Genomic DNA, 17,845 nt, shown 5'->3' with positions numbered 1-17,845 from the left:
TAATCACAACAAGTATGTCATGTTTGAATCAGGTTTGAATGGACAGACTTGCAGACATTCCGCAAGTTGACTGTTCCACATTTTCTTGTTCTTGCTGACCAATCAGGAGCCCCTGTAGCGGCTACGTCACTTTCCTGCGACGGATACAAATGACCAATGGCAGGAGAGTTCATAAAGCCGTTCGACCAATGGGATGAGACGAGGTCTATTTGAACGGTGAGAAGCGGGCTCGCCTTCATTCGAGAGGGAAACAAAGAGACCGAGAACATCTCGCTCCGTTGGATAGAAAAACTGGAATAGCGACGTTTTCCGCAACAGGATAGTTTGACAGTCACCCAAGGTAATTATAACACCCCAGTGAAACACAAGCTAAGTCTAAATCGCCACTTACACAAACGGAATATGTTAAATGAACGCTTATTCTTTGCAACACTGACTTAGCAATGCTAACTAAAACTTACTGTCGCATTTATGTTTGCTTGTTTTCTTCATGTCTTCTAAATACTAAACAACTACGAAAACCTCTCCTCTAGATTTTCGACATGTCTCACAAGCAGATCTACTACTCTGACAAATACGACGATGAAAAGTACGAGTACAGGTCTGTACTGCTCACGTTGATACGACATGCAGTGTGTCAGCTATATCAAGTTTTTAACAACTCAACAAGCTGTCATTGAATAGAAACTATGTGTAGTTAAACAACACTCACTACACTGCCATCTTATTTTGTGTTGCTTTCATTCACTGTTGACACTGTCCTTTATTTTCCAGACATGTAATGCTACCTAAAGAGATTGCAAAGCGTGTGCCCAAGACCCATTTGATGTCTGAGACCGAGTGGAGGAACCTGGGGGTCCAACAGAGCCAAGGATGGGTGCATTATATGATCCACCAGCCAGGTATCGTTATTTTTCCCCCCTGTACTAAGCAATGTAAAAATACAGTAGCTGAACATGAACAAGTCCAAATATCTGGTCTTGATTTGTTTCTGATGTTGACATATTTAAAGTTGATCCAGGTTTAGTACATAGATATAGAAGACGAAGAACAAGAACGTACTTTATTAATCCCAAGGGGGGTGGGGGGAATTCAATTTTTCCACTCGTGTTATTTTTGGTCATGCTGTACGCACAGTTTGGTGTATATACATACAATTTTATGCACACACATGCAGTGGACATGCATTTAGGGAGAGATGTCAGAGTGAGGATGCTGCCATCAACCAGCGCACCCCAAGCAGTGTTATTTTTTTTGCTCAAGGGCACCTCGGCAGTGCCCGGGCAAGTGAACCAGCACCTCTCCAGCTACCAGTCCACTTGCCAAACTTTGTCCATACTGGGACTCAAACCAGCGACCCTTCGGTTCTCAAGTCAAGTCCCTATGGACTGAGCTACTGCCGCCCCCAATCACAGAGATGATTATGTATTTAAAAAGGCATTCATGTAGCTCAATCTTTGGCTGCAGGGCACACAAACTGTGAGTATGACAGTAAACCTGTAGAACATAAGGAAAGTAAGTCACATTGTTTTGAGAACTGTCAAATATTGTCTTTTGACTACACTTCTCAAAACATTTTCAGCCCCATCTATTCAAACACATACTTCAGACGTGTTATTTATTTTCATAGAAATAAATCAATACTGTGCTAAATGGGCTTTGTGATGTTAACTAGAATGATCAGAGGTGTCTAATAGAGCAGGGTTAGTTTATTTGTTGTACAAGGAAAAGGAAGACTGCGCATGCGCCTGGATGCTGACTGAAATAGCTCCTCTGTTATCATCTAGTTCTCCCTCCTTCAATGAAATTTGTGTGAGAGTAAATACATATGATAGATAAAGCACAAAGTGTGTATTAAGAGGGTACAGAATGGCGCCTGTTTTAGGAGAGACATGTCTATAGAGAACCGCATACACGGCGACACAGTCGTGGCAGGTCACTTGCCACAGAATGGCACGTGCTGTGCTGTGCTGCTGCCCTGATTTAAATGCTGTAGAACCAGGCGGCAACCTCTGGTCTAAAAATATGAGTCCAATGCAGAAGTGCTAAAAACTGTAGTTCATCGAGGATCCGCTTGAGGCTGGCTCCGGAAGTACCAGAAACCACATACACACCAATTCAAAAAAGCCGATCTTTACAGCAGAAATAAACATGTTTACAGCCTGGTACAAAAGACGAGTTTAGACTGGATAGCTCACTTAAGAAACAGATGGGTGACGTCACGGATACTACGTCCATATTTTATACAGTCTGTGCAGAAACTATAAACTATGACACTACATTGATTTAATTTTTAAGCCGTGTTTTTTTTTTTTTTGCCCGCTTTTATGTCCTCCTTTCATTTTCAAATGTTTCAATAGACTGCTGACCACCAACATATGGGCAGCAGGTGTCAAACTGGGCCTCACCCTTCATTCAAAAGAATAATAAGCCAGGTGTCAAGTTTCCTCACAGGTAATCAAAGCATCACAGCTGTTGACTCTGCTTACATATCGTTTCCTGTTCTCCTTCTCCAGAGCCGCACATCCTGCTGTTCCGGCGTCCTTTGCCCACACAGAAGGCATAAAGGAGAAGATTCGCCGGGTCCTTGGAAGATCAGTCTGACGTATGTGCCACAGATCAACTCATCAGGATTGGGATCATGCTGTCAAATCATGATGTCTTGAGTGGTAGGTGACTTGGGATATGGGCTGATCACGTTGGACCTGGAGAAGGACTTTTACATCTATGAACAGTGGTTGTGGAATGGAGTATGTGCTGAAGGAAAAAAAAAAAATCACCGCCCTTCTCTTAGGGAAAAGACTTTTACTCACCAGAAACCTTCAAATCAGCTCGCACTGTCCTTTTGACTTCACTTATATGTCAACTTGTTGAGCCTGCTTGGATATTCCAGCTTTGTAGAGCAAAGATGAGTGGAAATGTTCAAACATTACAGAAGTGCATTCTGAGTCAGGTTAGATCACAGGTCAGACATAATAGCTTGATGATACATTTGTCTAAGAAACAACAAACTGCGGTTTAAAGTGACATGTTGCTGCTTGGTTTAAATGACACTGTAAATTGGCATTTAACAATTTTTTTCATGTACATGGAAGGCCGCATCTAAAAGCCACTTAGCATCAAGCTATGATCCCCTTTCATTATGAGCATCTTATATCAGCTTCGACTTACCTAAAAACAAATCTCTGTGATGGATCTGATTGTTCTAGTGAGCTGCTCAGTATTTATGAATGTGTTGCCCTAAATGAAATAAATGTTAACTTTTAAATCTTATTAGTGTGGATGTCTGGTTTGACAGTGATCAAGATTAACCACCACGTATGATTGCAGACAGACGCTCAGAAATGTTTGAGACAATGGGAAAGAAAAGGCTGATGGTTATGAAGGCAGGGTCAAAGAATCCATTACATTGCTCTTGAAGAACAGATTATAAAAATAAAATGCTGCGAAGCCAATTCACTTGGTGTGAAGTATTTCAAAAGGCACTTGTTTGTATTCACTTAGTACTGAATACTTAATCTCACTCTTTCTTCATTTTTTACTGTCTCTCTCTTTTCCCACCATGCACTGGGCTGCTTTTTGACATTTAGGCTTGAGTATACGTTGAAAACTTGTTTTGTGAACTTGTGCCTTATTGTAAGTTTGTGTTTTAGCTCATTTTGACAGATCTTACAATGACGTGTGTATAAAACAAAAAAAGCCAACTTTCAGAATGATTAAAAGACTAAACATGAGCAAATTCATGATTCATACAGTTTTTTATGCAACAACCTAAACTGAATCAGTGCTGGATGAACTTCCTGTCTGCTTCAAACTAAGTGAATCCAACATTTTGATCCTGTTTTCCAGATATAAAAATATCAGAATATTGAATTACTGCAGGTGAAGCATGGAATTTATAATGCTCTATTTTGCACTGCAGCATCATGGGGCTGCATCAAAATGAAACATTTATTCTACCCTGTTTGGCAGTTTTTCCATTCTAATATAATTTAACAGCGGTTCAGACAAATTTATAAAATAATGAATGTTTGCCTGAAATGAATGCACCACATTTCCCCAAAATAAAAAACACCTTGAATGCATCTTTCCTCCTTTTTGTTTCCTAGATGTGTCAGCTACAAAATATTTCAGTGAGACTTTGTAACTTTTCTAGGGGTATGGTACACCAGAGACTGAATAATACCATATGATCACAATCAGAGTTTATTTTGGCAATATACTATCCGATAGTGAACATAATAAGACAGTTCTTGTAACTAGATCAGTGGGTTTTCTTTTGTCCTTGACATGCCTTGGCTACAAACTTCCTGTAGTCTTCCTCAGAAGAGTCACATGGTCTTGTTGTGACTTGTCTGTCAGCTGATTTATAGAAGTTTTGTCGTCCTACCTGAAACGGCTGGACGACCACGCCCCCTGTTTTCCAACAGTATTAGGCTGTTTCCGAAACCACCTACTATACTAGCAGTACGTACTGATTTAGCCAAAATTCAGTATGTAGTGAGTAGTATGTGAACAAGAGCAAAATCTGCAGTTTGCCAAAACTCCCCAGATGTCTACTGATTCGGGAAAATTTCACAATATGCATCGGACCAGTCTGCCTCACGTACTGTTTCCCATAATGCACAGCGCTCGTTCCACTTTTTCTTTTTCCTTCTTTTTTGACGGGATGAAATCCATTTTTGGGTGCTGTGAAAGTTATTGAATTCCATATAAACCACTTCTGAACTTTTTAAATCATAAGTGGATGTTAAAGAAGCAGTTTCTCTATCGGCTTTGCCGTTGTTTACTTCTGCTTTCTGAAACCAGAAATCTAGTGACGTCTGGCCCAGCGTACTGCAACACAGATCGAACAGAACAGTCATACTACATACTAAATTCAAACGCAGTATGTAGTAGGCAATACCTACTGCCTACTACATTAGTAGGTAGTATGTAGCAGGCCGTTTTGGAAACAGCCTCAGGCTTTTTTCGAAACTGCCTGCTACATACTACCTATTAATGTAATATGCAGTAGGTACTGCGTACTGCATACTGTGTTTGAAGGTAGTATGACTTCTGTTTGATCCGTTTTGCAGTATGCTAGGTCAGGCGTCACTAGATTTCTGGTTTTGGAAAGTGGAAGTAAACAACGGCCAAGCTGATAGTGAAACTGTTTCTTTAGTTATGATTTAAAAAGTTAGAAGTGGTTTATATGGAATTTGCCCCGTCAAAAAAAAGAAAGAAGGCGGAACGTTAGCGCCTTGCATTGTGGGAAACGATACACGAGAGAGACGGGTCCAATGCATACTGTGAAAATTTCTCGAATCAGTAGACATGGGGTAGTTTTGGCATACTGCAGATGTTGCTCTTGTTCACATACTACGTACTACTAGTATAGCAGGCTGTTTCGAAAACAGCCATAGGACAGCATCCCAGGTGTGTGACAGCATGTAGGACCCCTCACCCCGGTTTCCTGTCCTCTCCACAGCCTCCCCTATCTAACGCTGGTATCTGATGCTCTCAGAGTAGATTACCTCTGCCTTTTCCCGGTCCATGATGTGATTTTCTCTCATGCAGTGTTCTGCTGTTTGTCATTCAAACACCTCTCTATTCAGACTCTGTCAGCCTTCCTTCCTGCAAAAAAAATTGACTAGAATGTGACCACAGCTTTATAAAAACCCAAACGTGTGCTAAAGAGCGGGTGTGCCTTTTGTACGTGCTGAAAAGCAGCCATGTGTACCATAATCGTGTATTAGGGCACATCACCTTACCTGTGATAATATAATGTAGCGAGCCCTGCTGGGACTAGGCTGTGATCTGACAAACACACAGAGATGTGTGCCAGACAGCACACCTCGTGGATGTGTGATATTATTATACACAGTTGGTGTTCTTCCAGTGGCACAGTGATAACGCATCTGTTGTCTGGCACCGTGACTCGACTCTTTGTTTTCCCTTTTAGTTGCCAATCTAAACAATTCTGTAATTTCATGTGTAATATCGTTCTCATCTAGCGGTGAATGTCTGCGAGCTTAATGGACAAAATGTTTTCCTGAATGAGAAGTCGTTATGATGGCGATCGAGCGTAAAGGGAGAGGCAGGCACGGCATCTGCCACACACTCAAAGTCATTCTCATTGTAAACAACAAGTGGATTATTGCTGTTTTTAATGAACAGGCGTCAGAAAAAACACCAGATTCAGCTTTTCATAAATAAAGTTCTGTTCTCTGAAACCTGTAATAAAAAGCTGTCTGCTCCCATTTTATTATTTTACCCTGAAAGTTATCGCTGAACTAACTTTAGTTGTACCAGATGCGAAGAGATTGGCCACAAGCTGCAACAGACAGATGAATATAAAATGTTACGACAACGCACTGTATAAATTACACACCTACGACATAAACATGACACCAACAGCTGAGGAATATTTACACTTGAGCACAAAGTTTGTATTTAAAATTTACTGTTACAGTTATCACTAGAATTGCCCCCACATTAATAAATCTGTCTGCGGAATATTCTGGTCGTTATGATAAAACACAAATGCAGAAGTGTCAAATTTATCCATTATCTTGTGTCGCTTGAAAAAAGTCAAGAGAATCCCGTTAGTGGAGCCAAATTCACTCCATTAAGCCGATGTTTAAAGGTGACGTATTATGCTTTTTTTCATCAATATATATTGGTCTAAGAGGTTCCTAAAACATGTCTTTGAAGTTTATGCTCAAAAAAACGCTTTGAAATCAGATTTTGGCATGCCTGTAAAACCCCCTTTTTCAGCCCTGCTCAGAACGGTCTGTTTTTTCTCTGACCACGCCCCCTCAGGAAGTGGATTTGGCCTCGGCTTTCCAGCACGTTGATCTAATGTTTACATGTTGGCTGAATAGACACGGCTGCTCACAGACCCGCGTTACTTCAACCCTCTGAATCTGATTCAGAATCTGATCCTGACGGAGAGGCGCCTGCAGCAGGACCTTTCTGAACGATTGGTCACAGATTTCGTGTTTCTTGTTGTTTTATTTGTCAGTATGTCGACGTGTGTCTTGGTACACAGCTACGAACATGTAGCTATGTGGCTATGCGAACTAGTGCTAGCACTTTTCCATGAAAAATAAAAATCATCCACTAGATCTTCAAATCTGCAGACGTGGGGAGTAAAACCGACCATTGTGTTTATTAAGACACCCTACAACTAGCATGCCTCCCTCCAAAGCTCCTTGTTAGCAGGTAATGTGCAGGTAATGAAAAACGGAGGAGGGGTTGAGTTGTATTTTATACAGTCTATGGGCTGAACAAGCTCTGAGCTCTGACTTCTGTTACAGACCGGATGTCGTGGGATGAAAAACACTGAAAACTGAAACGGCTCGTTTCAGCACACGTTTACAGAAAGGTGGAGAAATCAGAACAGGGGCAGAATGGATTTTTGTCATTTTCAGGGGGTTTGTAGACATGCCAGGGAAACATATTTCAGGTAGAGAACCATTAAAAAGTCCATTTTGCATGATATGTCACCTTTTAAATTTAATTCAACTATAACTGAAGTCATCAAGTCAGTGCTTCGTATTCTTCATCAGCAGCACCTCCAGGTTGGACAACACAAGGATGATGTGGAAGCTGAATAAATAAAGGGTGATATTACTTATATTGAAGATAAAGTTGAGTGTTAATTCAAAATGCAATCATTTACTAAATAACTTTTATCAGACTGGCTGATCAGGATACACTTTCTGAATTCGAAAACGGAAAAAGTTTACCAACAACCTTTGATATCTCAGGTATGGTGAGTAGTAGTTGACCGATATGGGTTTGTCAGTAGCTGATGCCGTTGATGAGCACAAACAGGTTGGCTGATGGCTGAAATGTAATGCTTTCATGTTGTTTTGCATTTAATAAAAGCAACAATTTAATAACATCCCTTTAGTGCTGGCACATTACAATCTAACATACATGGATATTTTATCCAGCAACATGTTTTAGATGGATTTTTTTTATTAATTAATGGGATGGAAAAATACATTGGGTTAAGCTCTATGCTATAGATTTCAGACCAACATGACAGTATTAATTTTAAGAGTATTGGACTGAATTGTTTTATACAATATAACAGATTTGATTTTAAATGCTTGCCAGTGACTGTTTCAGACTCTTTCTTAGGAATGGGAAGAATCTTGTCATTTAGAAAAGATGAACGTGACTGAGGACATTTATAGAAGAATGTGGAACACAGATTGGCAAAATGGACATAAAGGAAAGCGCTAACATTGCTCAATAACTGCCACACTGACGAAGCTGTATTTTAAGTATTTTTTCGCTATGAAACTTCTTCTGCTTGGCTTAATTAGCGTGAAAAACATGTAAAATGAAAATGGTTAATTTCACACATTTGCAACCCCACCTGCATGTTTATATTACATAGATACTTTTTGTGGGTCAATTTGACCCTGCAGTCAAAGTAGAGGTTAAAAGGGGTCAGCATTGTTATATATTAAATGTTTCTTTGCAACTCTGTGACATATTTCACCCCAATCACTTTTCAATGTACATAAAGTTTTAACATGAATTTTCATAAAACATGAGTGAATTATCCTCTTTGAACTATGAACTGTGCGAATTAAAGAACACCATTGCATTAAATATTGATTTAAATGGTTAATAATTGAGTTAATGAGATTTTTAAAAATGTTTAAGTGAAGGGGTCTTGTCTCATTCAGGACATTTCACAATATGAACTTTTATAGACAGCATGAATTACTGTTATGCCCCACACTAAGGCGGCCCTACAAGGTGAACAACAATCCACTACATGACCTAATTAAAATCACAGAAAACACCCTTGAGTAAAAAAAAAAAACTCTGAACTTTATTATTACACAAACCATTTAACCAATATCAATGAAAGCTAAATTAACCAGGCATAAAAGACATAGAGGCTGAGGTCCCCTCTCGGTTCTGTTCTCTGCAAGCAGCACCTGGGCTTTTCATCGCCCAGAAACAGGTGTTCCAAATTGCCAATCAGTGATTTCACCTGGGCAGAGATAACGAAGGAGAAAAGGGACAAACGGGAAATGTGCAGCCTCGACACTACTGAAACTTCAATGTAATGTACCATGGATTAGACAGATCGGTGCAATACAATCTTGTCTTTAACAGTCATTGTGTAAAAGTTGTCTTGTTAGTTGATTTAATAACTTGCATACAATACACAGGAGATTAGAAAGTGAGACCTCTAATATATGGTGCACTTCATCTTCAAAACAGTAGTTGAAAACTGTGTTACACATGGAAAAACTTCAAGCAAATGACCGAGCGTTTCAGTTCAGCCAATAAAATCTGGTAGCTGCAAAAAAGTAAATGTTTTTTTTGTTTATTTGTCTTTAAAATGTTCTACTTCTTTTATCTGAGATTTACATTGTGGAAAAGAAACCCTAGTTCATAGCTACAGAAGTGGAAATGTTTTGTTTCTTTTGATTTTATTTATTTTTTTGCTTTTACTTTTTACTAGATTTGCTACGCTGGTAACATAGTAAAATTCTGTTAGTCGAACTGGCTAAAATACATGGTAGAATGTAAATAACCACCATGTCCTGGGCATAATTTTATTTGTGTACATGAAAAGGTACGGTCACTTTATTTTGATTTAAAGTAAGACTGAGGAAGTCTGAGTGTCATGTTTACTTACAGTGCACAAAATTTAAGTAGACATCAGGTTTCCATCAAAGCCAGTTACCTTAAATGGAATGATTTAATGCTTCAGGCACTATGAGTCTAAGCGAGTGGAAATAATGCATTCATGAAACAGATGTAAAGAAGATTTTCAAATACAGTTAACCATAAAAACACAGAGCCCCCAAAAAAGAGTTCCACACTTTGGTCTGTGGAGGGCAGTAAAACACAACACTACAAATAGGAACAGTCTACATATATTCAGTTTGCTTTTCTGCATATATTCTGCTCTGGACATGAATGTAAACAAAACATGAATGACTCAGGGTTATAGTCACGATAAAAGATGTCTTTTTTTTTGCCAACCCACATTTTTGGAAACGGTTCTCTGTAAGAACGCTGCTTTGATCAAACAAAAGCAGATCTGTGTGGCCCAGATGCAGACAGACAGACAGACAGACAGACAGACGCGGTGGGTAGTAACTGCACAGTTTTGAAAGTCATGGGTAATGGAGGAAAGAAAGTATGTTGTGCATCACAGGGAGATTTTTGGACTATTTCAGGGAAATGTGGCCGAGGTAATCACCGGGCTGTGATGGTCAGCAATCTGAGCCTCCTGCTGAGATCCAGCGATGTGCGCTGGGCAGAATAAGATGTTTGACGCATTAAGGTGGAAAAAGAGCTTGAGCGCCTGCCACAGGTATCTATAAATCATGCTGAAAATTGCTTCCTGTTGGAGCCTTAAAAGTAAATGCTAACCTTAATCTGAAACCGTATTTAGAGAATAGCTAGGTGAGCAAAATAATGAAGCAGTTTATACGAGGGATGACCTTTTTATAGAAAATCTACAGCATCTGCATTATTCACCTCCATGATAAATCTGAATATTTCTGTCCTCCCTTTTAAAGGAGTCCAAAGAATGTTTCACCCTGAACTGATATCAAGGCAAACACACAGACTGGTTGAAGTTGCTGCTTGAACTTAAAATAATTTTGATGACCCGTTGAGCATCAGATCATCGTGGTGATTAAGTGAGGGGTTGCTTGGTCAATGTAATGTTGTAAAACGGTTGAAATTCCAATTATGGTTCTCATTCCCAAGGTGACATCTTTTAATTGTGTGATTTGTTGATTCAATTTAGACAAATAACGGAGGCAGAACATTGCATTCAAAAGCCTGACTGATTGTATATCTATGAATATAAGAAAAGAAGAAAGATAATATGAACTGATAGAGTTAGCACTTTTCAAATCTCCTTTGTCATCTCCCAACCGACCGTGTATAACAATAATTTTTTTCTTCTGTCGTCTTTACAGATGATTAATATCAAAGCTGAACTTTTTTCACAAAAGTTTCTTGAATGGTTGTTTCAGGCCTTGAAGGGTTGCAAGATAATCAACCAAAAAATATGAAATTGGGACTGAAGATTGTACCCGAGCTGCAGAGCTTACATCCACAAGAACCAGAACCAAGAAGCCTGACCATATTTCTCCTATTATAGCGCCCTTACACTGGCTTCCTGTATTTTTTAGTATTGATTTTAAGATCTTACTGATTACATTTAAAGCTCTTTAAAAGTAATCAGTAAAATCTAAGTTTAACCGCGCGCGCCATATACAAAGGCTATAGTCCTCGCTGCAGTGGTCATAGGTTCGACTCTCGACCTCTACCATTGTAGAGGTTTTCCCCATAGACTGTATAAGATATGGCCGTAGTGTCCGTGACGTCACCCATCTGTTCCTGAGCGCCGTTTTGAAGCCAATCGACGGTGGCAGCCATATTGGAAATGCGGAACTCAACCAGGCAGAGTGTGACGTAAAGAGGCAGAGTTTAAGCCTCCTAGCCAACAGCTATGTTTTCTCGTCCGGGAGTCAAGTCAGTCATGTCCTTATTTGGGCAAAAACTCGTAATTTTAATATCTACTTAACCGTCCCGTTAGAAAAATATTCACCCCCCTTACAGTGTGTACCGATAGAGAGATTAGCTACTGTAGCCAAGCCGTTTTTTGAACCAGGCTGAAACATTTTTAATTAATGCTGCAAAGATCGTCTTTCTCCCATTCATGTCTATGTGGTTTCCGGTGTTCCTGCAGCCAGCCTCAAGCGGATTCTCGATGAATTGCAGTTTATAACATTTCTGCATGGGCTTCATAGTTTGAGAATTTCAGTTTTGCACAACAGCATTCTCAGCATATCTGTTCATCATTTCATCAATAAAAGCTGTTTGAGTCTCAATAAGTTGAAGCCTATTCTATTTCTCTGCCAAGTCTCTTTCACACATGCATTCCTGAAATTCTAAAAAACATTTTCCGGAGCTCTGCTCCCAATCGTGTCCCACTAGCTTGTGCTGGTGGTTTGTGGGGAGTTTCAGGAGGCAGGACATGACATCAAAGGTACGCTGTTTAACACATAACAGTATGATGGAGAGGATAAAAACTGACTGAGAGTGATAGCTTTTTGCATTCACACATGCAGCCCAACCTGCAATATTTTTAAGTGTATTGTGTTGGGTTTTTTTTTTGCCTTGCACTTTCGTATCTAAAGATTGGTTAAAAAGCCGTTTGGTTGTCTTCTATCATCTACAAAAATGTTTCAAATCAGAAATAATAAGCACCATATTAGCACTTGAGTCTAGGACTTGGACTTAAATCTGACTCGAGTCCTGAAATTCAGGACTTGAACTCCAGCATTGACTGCATTAGGAATTGGAAGATGGAGAGGAAGACTCTGACTTGTTTATTGGTGCACTCTGTTGCTGTTTCTTTTTATATAAGGCCCTGATGATTGATTTAATTTAGAGCAAGGGCTGGCAGGGGTTGCATGCACATTCATGTTCAGCTACAGTTCCTGTCAGGATAGAGACGCTATGATTCTTGCATTTTGCTTTCAAAGATTTAACAGTAATCGCAAGCAGGAGCAGAGCAGCATGTTGGAAATGTTAAAGAACTATAGAGAGGAAGACAGAGACAAGCTCAAACTTTAACAGTGATCTATCCAAACTGCACCGAGAGAAATCAGTGAGATGCTAAAGTTACTTTGACTGGTAATTACATTACTGTTAGCAAGCTAACGGTCATGTTAGCAACCAAAGTGACTCAAAGTGAGTCACACTAAGATGTTTGGTTTGCTATAATTCAGATCAATAGCAGTTGAGCTGCAGGTATTTTTAAGTGTATTGAACACCTGCAGTGTTGAGCCCCTTGTAGCAGAATCGATGAGAACGTTCCCTCATTAAGAAAAGTGCTGTGTGCATTTATGTAAGACAGTGCTGTAACTTCATTAATAATTTAAATCTCAAGACATGCTGACAGTGTTCGTCCAAATCATGTTTTCTATAATAATAATAATAATAACTTTTTATATAGCAAATAAAGCAAATTTATAGAGAACTTCAGACAATTCTAACAATGCACAAAACAAAATACAAAAAGATAAGCATAAATGCAAAGTAAACAGAATAAAGTGATGAAACCGTAGACCAATAAATCATTGTAATAGAGATTTTTAAAAAAGCATTAAAGGAGAAAAAAGGCTTTTTTGAAGAAGACAACATCACAGAGAAAATAGAACATTGAAATGATAAATGAAAGAGGAAATAAAACAATAAATAATCCAATAAATCAAATCAAATGAATTAGTTAGACAAATGAAAATAAAAAGCAATAATAAGGTGAAGTCACATAAATGTAAGTCTGTAGAAGAGATTTAAAAGATGTCACTGACTATGCAAGCCTGACCTCCTCAGGGAGGCCGATCCAAAGTCGAGGGGCCCTGATTGAGAAAGCACTATCCCCTTTCTTAACATCCAAAAGGTCCCACAGAGTCAGTCCAGGTTCATATAGTCAATAGTTTGGACTGAAAGAGCCATACTCCTTGGAAAAAATTATAATATTATGATCAGGATTCGACTTGGTCTGGACTCTGATTCTTCTCTGGTGACTCCGACTTGACTCCAGCTTGAATGCTGAATCAACACTGGATCAACTACTAGTTAGCAAGACAGCAGGAGATTGATAGAGATCTGTTCCAGCAACACATGTTGCACATTGCAACAGACATTATTTCATGGGCATTTAAACAGACATGCCCTACTAGGACCAGGTTTACAATGTGACATCTTAAGCTATAAAGTTTATTCGAAAACATGCCTTCATAAAACCAACCTGGAAATGATACAGTTGATGTACTTTATACACAGGTATTCATATCAACACTTATTTTAAAGTCGTTAAACAGGGCGTCCCATACAAACGTACTCTTAAGTACTTCTGTCTTAAAGAAACACCTCAGTGTTACAGTTTAGTAGCTTTTAACCATAAAACTGAGAATTTTCTGTAATTTAGAATCTGGGTTCAAACACAGATTCCAGATAATGACTTAATCCTCTGTCCAAAGAATCATCGAGGGTCACTGGTTGGACTTGCAGTTTGAGCATGCGACCCATCTACATCTGGTCCTTGTTGCAGCCATAGACATATAAAGAGTAGATGCAGCACTGGCTGCTGGGGCGCAAGAAATACGGCCGCTATCTTGGTCCTGTCATCCTACCCATGATCCTACCTGTAAACGTGAACTGAAGCAGCAGATACTTCAAGATACCATAGCACTGTGCGGCAAAATACCTATCATACATCACATCTATCACATATTAGAATATTCTATTAATGTTAAGCCCACTATGAATATTAGAATACGCCGAACCAGGTGTCCTGTATCATACGTACATGTATGACATTTGCAGAAAAAACCCGCACGAAAATCAGTGTAGTATTCAGCGAGTTATGATTGATTAAATGAGCTGACACTTAATTGCGCCTGCCAAACAGATTACACTGAGTGGAGCGGGTGACCGGACCAAGAAGGCGGCCCCACAAATCGTCAGCACCAATAGGTAGTAACGGTCGATGCGGCGTCTACTCTTTATGTCTATGGTTGCATTGGTTGCTGGTTCGAACCCCGGCCTCCACCCCATTGCTGCGTGATCATCCACATATATAGATCACATTTACACTTTTGTATTGGAAATTTACATCCTACTTTTAAACAATGAAGAGTATTTCCATAAGAGCTCTGGAGTGTTATTAAGACCCTAACTAGGTATGTGAATAATTTTAAGTGCAATGAAAAGCAGTAAGAGGAGAGTGTGATTGAGGATAACGAGGTGTGAAGATGTGCTCAGATGAGGACCAGAGGAGAGAGACGACGGAGAGAAATTTTACACTGATGAAAGCAGGCGAGACACAAAGAGACAAAGCCATGCAGGGCAGAGAGGAAGTCTTTACAGGAGCAGGTAGGAAAGAGAGATGTGAATGGAAAAGGAATACAAAAAGGGAGAGTTGGAGAGAGAAACACATTTGTGTAGAGAGAAAGAAGGTCAGACGGGGAGATGGAAAGTGCTCTGGCGAGAAGGGGTATTTATGTCTGGGTGTCTTTGGCACAGCGGGACGCCTCTAAAAGGAAGCAGAGTTTGATACAGAGTGCGAGAGAAGAGAGAGAGCTGCTGTTTGAGAGGAGACTGATGGAACAAAGAGCCCAAAATTGCTCCATTAGAGTGTCCAGTGCATCATTCTCTAAAAATGAACGGAAAGAAATAATTTATAAGACTAATCTATCAAAGCATACACAAAAAACTCACAATTCATTCTAAGGTTAATATTCTGTGAAACAACAAACTGCCTGGGATAAATTAATGTTTGAATAATACATTCCCCCGAAATGTATAATTTAGTTAATGTGATTTAGCGATCTGCATCAGACTGATACTGTCAGGGAAAATGAAACTATGAAATGATACGCCGCCCTCTAAGACACACAACATGAGACCTTGGGGGCCAGAAGGGCAATTCTAGCTAAAATGAGTGTCATATATTAAATCAAAGCTCGTGGTGGGATGTGTCCAGAGGCAAAAGCGCACTGCTGAGCACATTATAGGAGACAAAAAGAAATGGAAAAGACTTTATTTCAAGTCTTAATGCAATATATGACAAATCCCCTGCTGTGAGCTGCGAACATGGCATGTGTTATTTCCCCCCACAGAATGAACGTTAATGTCACTGCAAAGTTTCATATGACCTTCATCGTGTAAAGTTTCTTTCAGTTTTTAACAGGGGCTTTAAAACTTCATGGATTTGGTATCATCTTATTTATGATGATATTTTTTAAAATGTCTTTAATCCATGGACTTTATAAAACATGGAAGCACTCTCAGTGACACACAGTTATGGAGCCCAAAGATGACGGCAGTCATATTGGAAATACTGACTCCAGCTATAACTGGAAGCGAAGCAAGAATTGGCACAGAGGTGCAGGTGAGGACCTATGGTACAGACCTCCAGCATGCAGCCAGGCTGCCCACAGATGGGCAACCATAGACTGTATAAGTAATGGACATATTATCCATGATGTCACCCATCTGTTTCTGAAGCGCTGTTTTGAAGCTGATCATCGTTGGGTGCCATATTGGAAATGCTGAACTCAATCTAACTTCTGGTGAGCTAGTGTGAGGTAGAGAGGCGGGCCTTCAGCTAACAGCTAAAGGGTGCCCACCTGTCAGTCAAGACAGCCAAAACTTGTAATCTTATGATCAGTGAACACATGGCGTCCAAGTTCCTGACACAAACAAAATTTGATTAATTAGAAGTCAAACTTCTGCTCTGCTGGAAAATGTGAGTTCAATATTCCCTTTACTTCAAACTCCTGTAGTCTCTGATTACTTCTGTAAAACATCTTGTATTAATCAGCTAAATGCTGCCCTTGCTTCTCTTGCTATAGTTGCTAATGTTGTCTCCTGGTTTGTACTGAAAAGGTAGCAGTTATAATCCGAGCGCTGCTGCCGTTGACAAACAAGATTTATGAGTGTGAACCAAAACAGGAGGGTCAAGGAAGGTGAAATCAAAGCAAGCTCAAAGAGGCTCAAACACTCCACAGAGGTCAGAGGTACTATAGATTGAGATGATAATTATCAATGAGTTTATGATTATGTGCTATTTTCTTTCTTGCACTGATAGTTTAAAAGCCTAGAAGAAAAATACTGAAGAGCTGAATATTCACAATTTGACATGAAAAACACAAAAAATCCTTGCACCTCAAGTTCAGCAGTCTTCCTCCAGAGAAGACTATGTAGATGAGCTCTGATCCTAATTCTGGAAATGTCCATACCCCAATTTGAGAGACAGTGCCCTCTGGTGGCGAGATATAACAAGTGTGCCAACCAACCCGTGTGACAACCAACCCCATTCTCCCCTACTTATGACCTTGTGAAAATGAGCGTTAAAATTAAAATCTGACTCTAAAGCACTTTAATGAGATAGAATCAGACTTTACTGAGAAGAAAGAAACTTTGACTTTTTGCAATTTTAGTGAGAAGGAAAAACTCTAAATTAAAAGGAAACGTAAGATGGTTGAAGTTGCTGTTTCTGCGACCAAGTCTCAATCAAGTCTACTATAACTCATAAATTATTTAATAAAAATAAGCTATCTACAGTTTGTGGCAGTTTTTTTTTTTGCTGCCTTCAGAGAAGCAAATTGTACTACAAAACTGGACAGAGAGACAAAGACAAAACTTATGCCAAGCCAGAAATAAATCTGATTGCTTGAAAGCCAACTCTCTGATATTTAATACATTTAATCAGGCGTCATAACCAGAACCAATCGGGGAGAAATTTTCCACTCTAAAGTTAGTGTGGGGCTACCAATAAAGTATTAAAATCAGGCTTAATCCTTACAGTCTCTGGCAGGATTACCATCCCCTCATTTTGTTCTTGTTTTCACTGAACGCTGGTCAAAGCTGAGCTGTAAACAAGCCAGAGCTGTACCAAGAGCTTTAATGAGTTCCTCCACTTAAGTACAGCCAAAACCTCCAGCAAGAGGTTAAATCCTGAGCCAGCTGTAGCTCCTCCACCTCCTCCGCTCAATCCTGTAGATAAAAAGGTCTGTTAATGGAGTCAGCCGGTCAGACATTGATCTGGTCTTGGGAGCGACGCTGGCACCTCTGGTGATACCGATTTTAAGATGTTTGGTCACGGGCGTGTTGCCGGTTAGCTGTATTGATCTAACCTCACTGGACTTTGTGTTTGTGTTAGAGTTGCTCTAAGAGTTGGCTCTATTGAAAAAGGATATTGAGATTGGCAGCAAGAGTTGTTTCGTTAGCCGGCCTGTTGGGATTGCTAACAGCACAGTGAGTCCAGCAGTATAAAAATCAGTAA

The 17,845-nt window shown here is 39.6% G+C and overlaps 1 protein-coding gene across 1 annotated transcript; it reads left to right on the top strand.

The window, feature by feature from the left end:
* The first annotated feature begins 203 nt into the window (after positions 1 to 203).
* cks1b (CDC28 protein kinase regulatory subunit 1B) lies at positions 204 to 3,734 on the top strand. Its single transcript, XM_034704827.1, has 4 exons — positions 204 to 340; positions 534 to 601; positions 775 to 902; positions 2,517 to 3,734. Exons 2-4 carry the CDS (start codon positions 543 to 545, stop codon positions 2,564 to 2,566), a joined length of 237 nt encoding a protein of 78 aa, XP_034560718.1. The 5' UTR covers positions 204 to 340; positions 534 to 542; the 3' UTR covers positions 2,567 to 3,734.
* Positions 3,735 to 17,845: the final 14,111 nt, after the last annotated feature.

The sequence above is a fragment of the Notolabrus celidotus genome, chromosome 16, assembly GCF_009762535.1.
Source record: "Notolabrus celidotus isolate fNotCel1 chromosome 16, fNotCel1.pri, whole genome shotgun sequence".
NCBI lineage: Eukaryota > Metazoa > Chordata > Actinopteri > Labriformes > Labridae > Notolabrus > Notolabrus celidotus.
The sequence above is the reverse complement of the archived record's forward strand: the minus strand, read 5'-3'. Positions and strand labels throughout refer to the sequence as shown.

Coding starts and splice junctions, on each gene's coding strand:
- cks1b (XM_034704827.1), top strand. CDS start 543: ATGTCTCACAAGCAGATCTACTACTCTGACAAATACGACGATGAAAAG. Junction 602..774: donor GATGAAAAGTACGAGTACAG/GTCTGTACTGCT, acceptor TTTATTTTCCAG/ACATGTAATGCTACCTAAAG. Junction 903..2,516: donor TTATATGATCCACCAGCCAG/GTATCGTTATTT, acceptor CTCCTTCTCCAG/AGCCGCACATCCTGCTGTTC.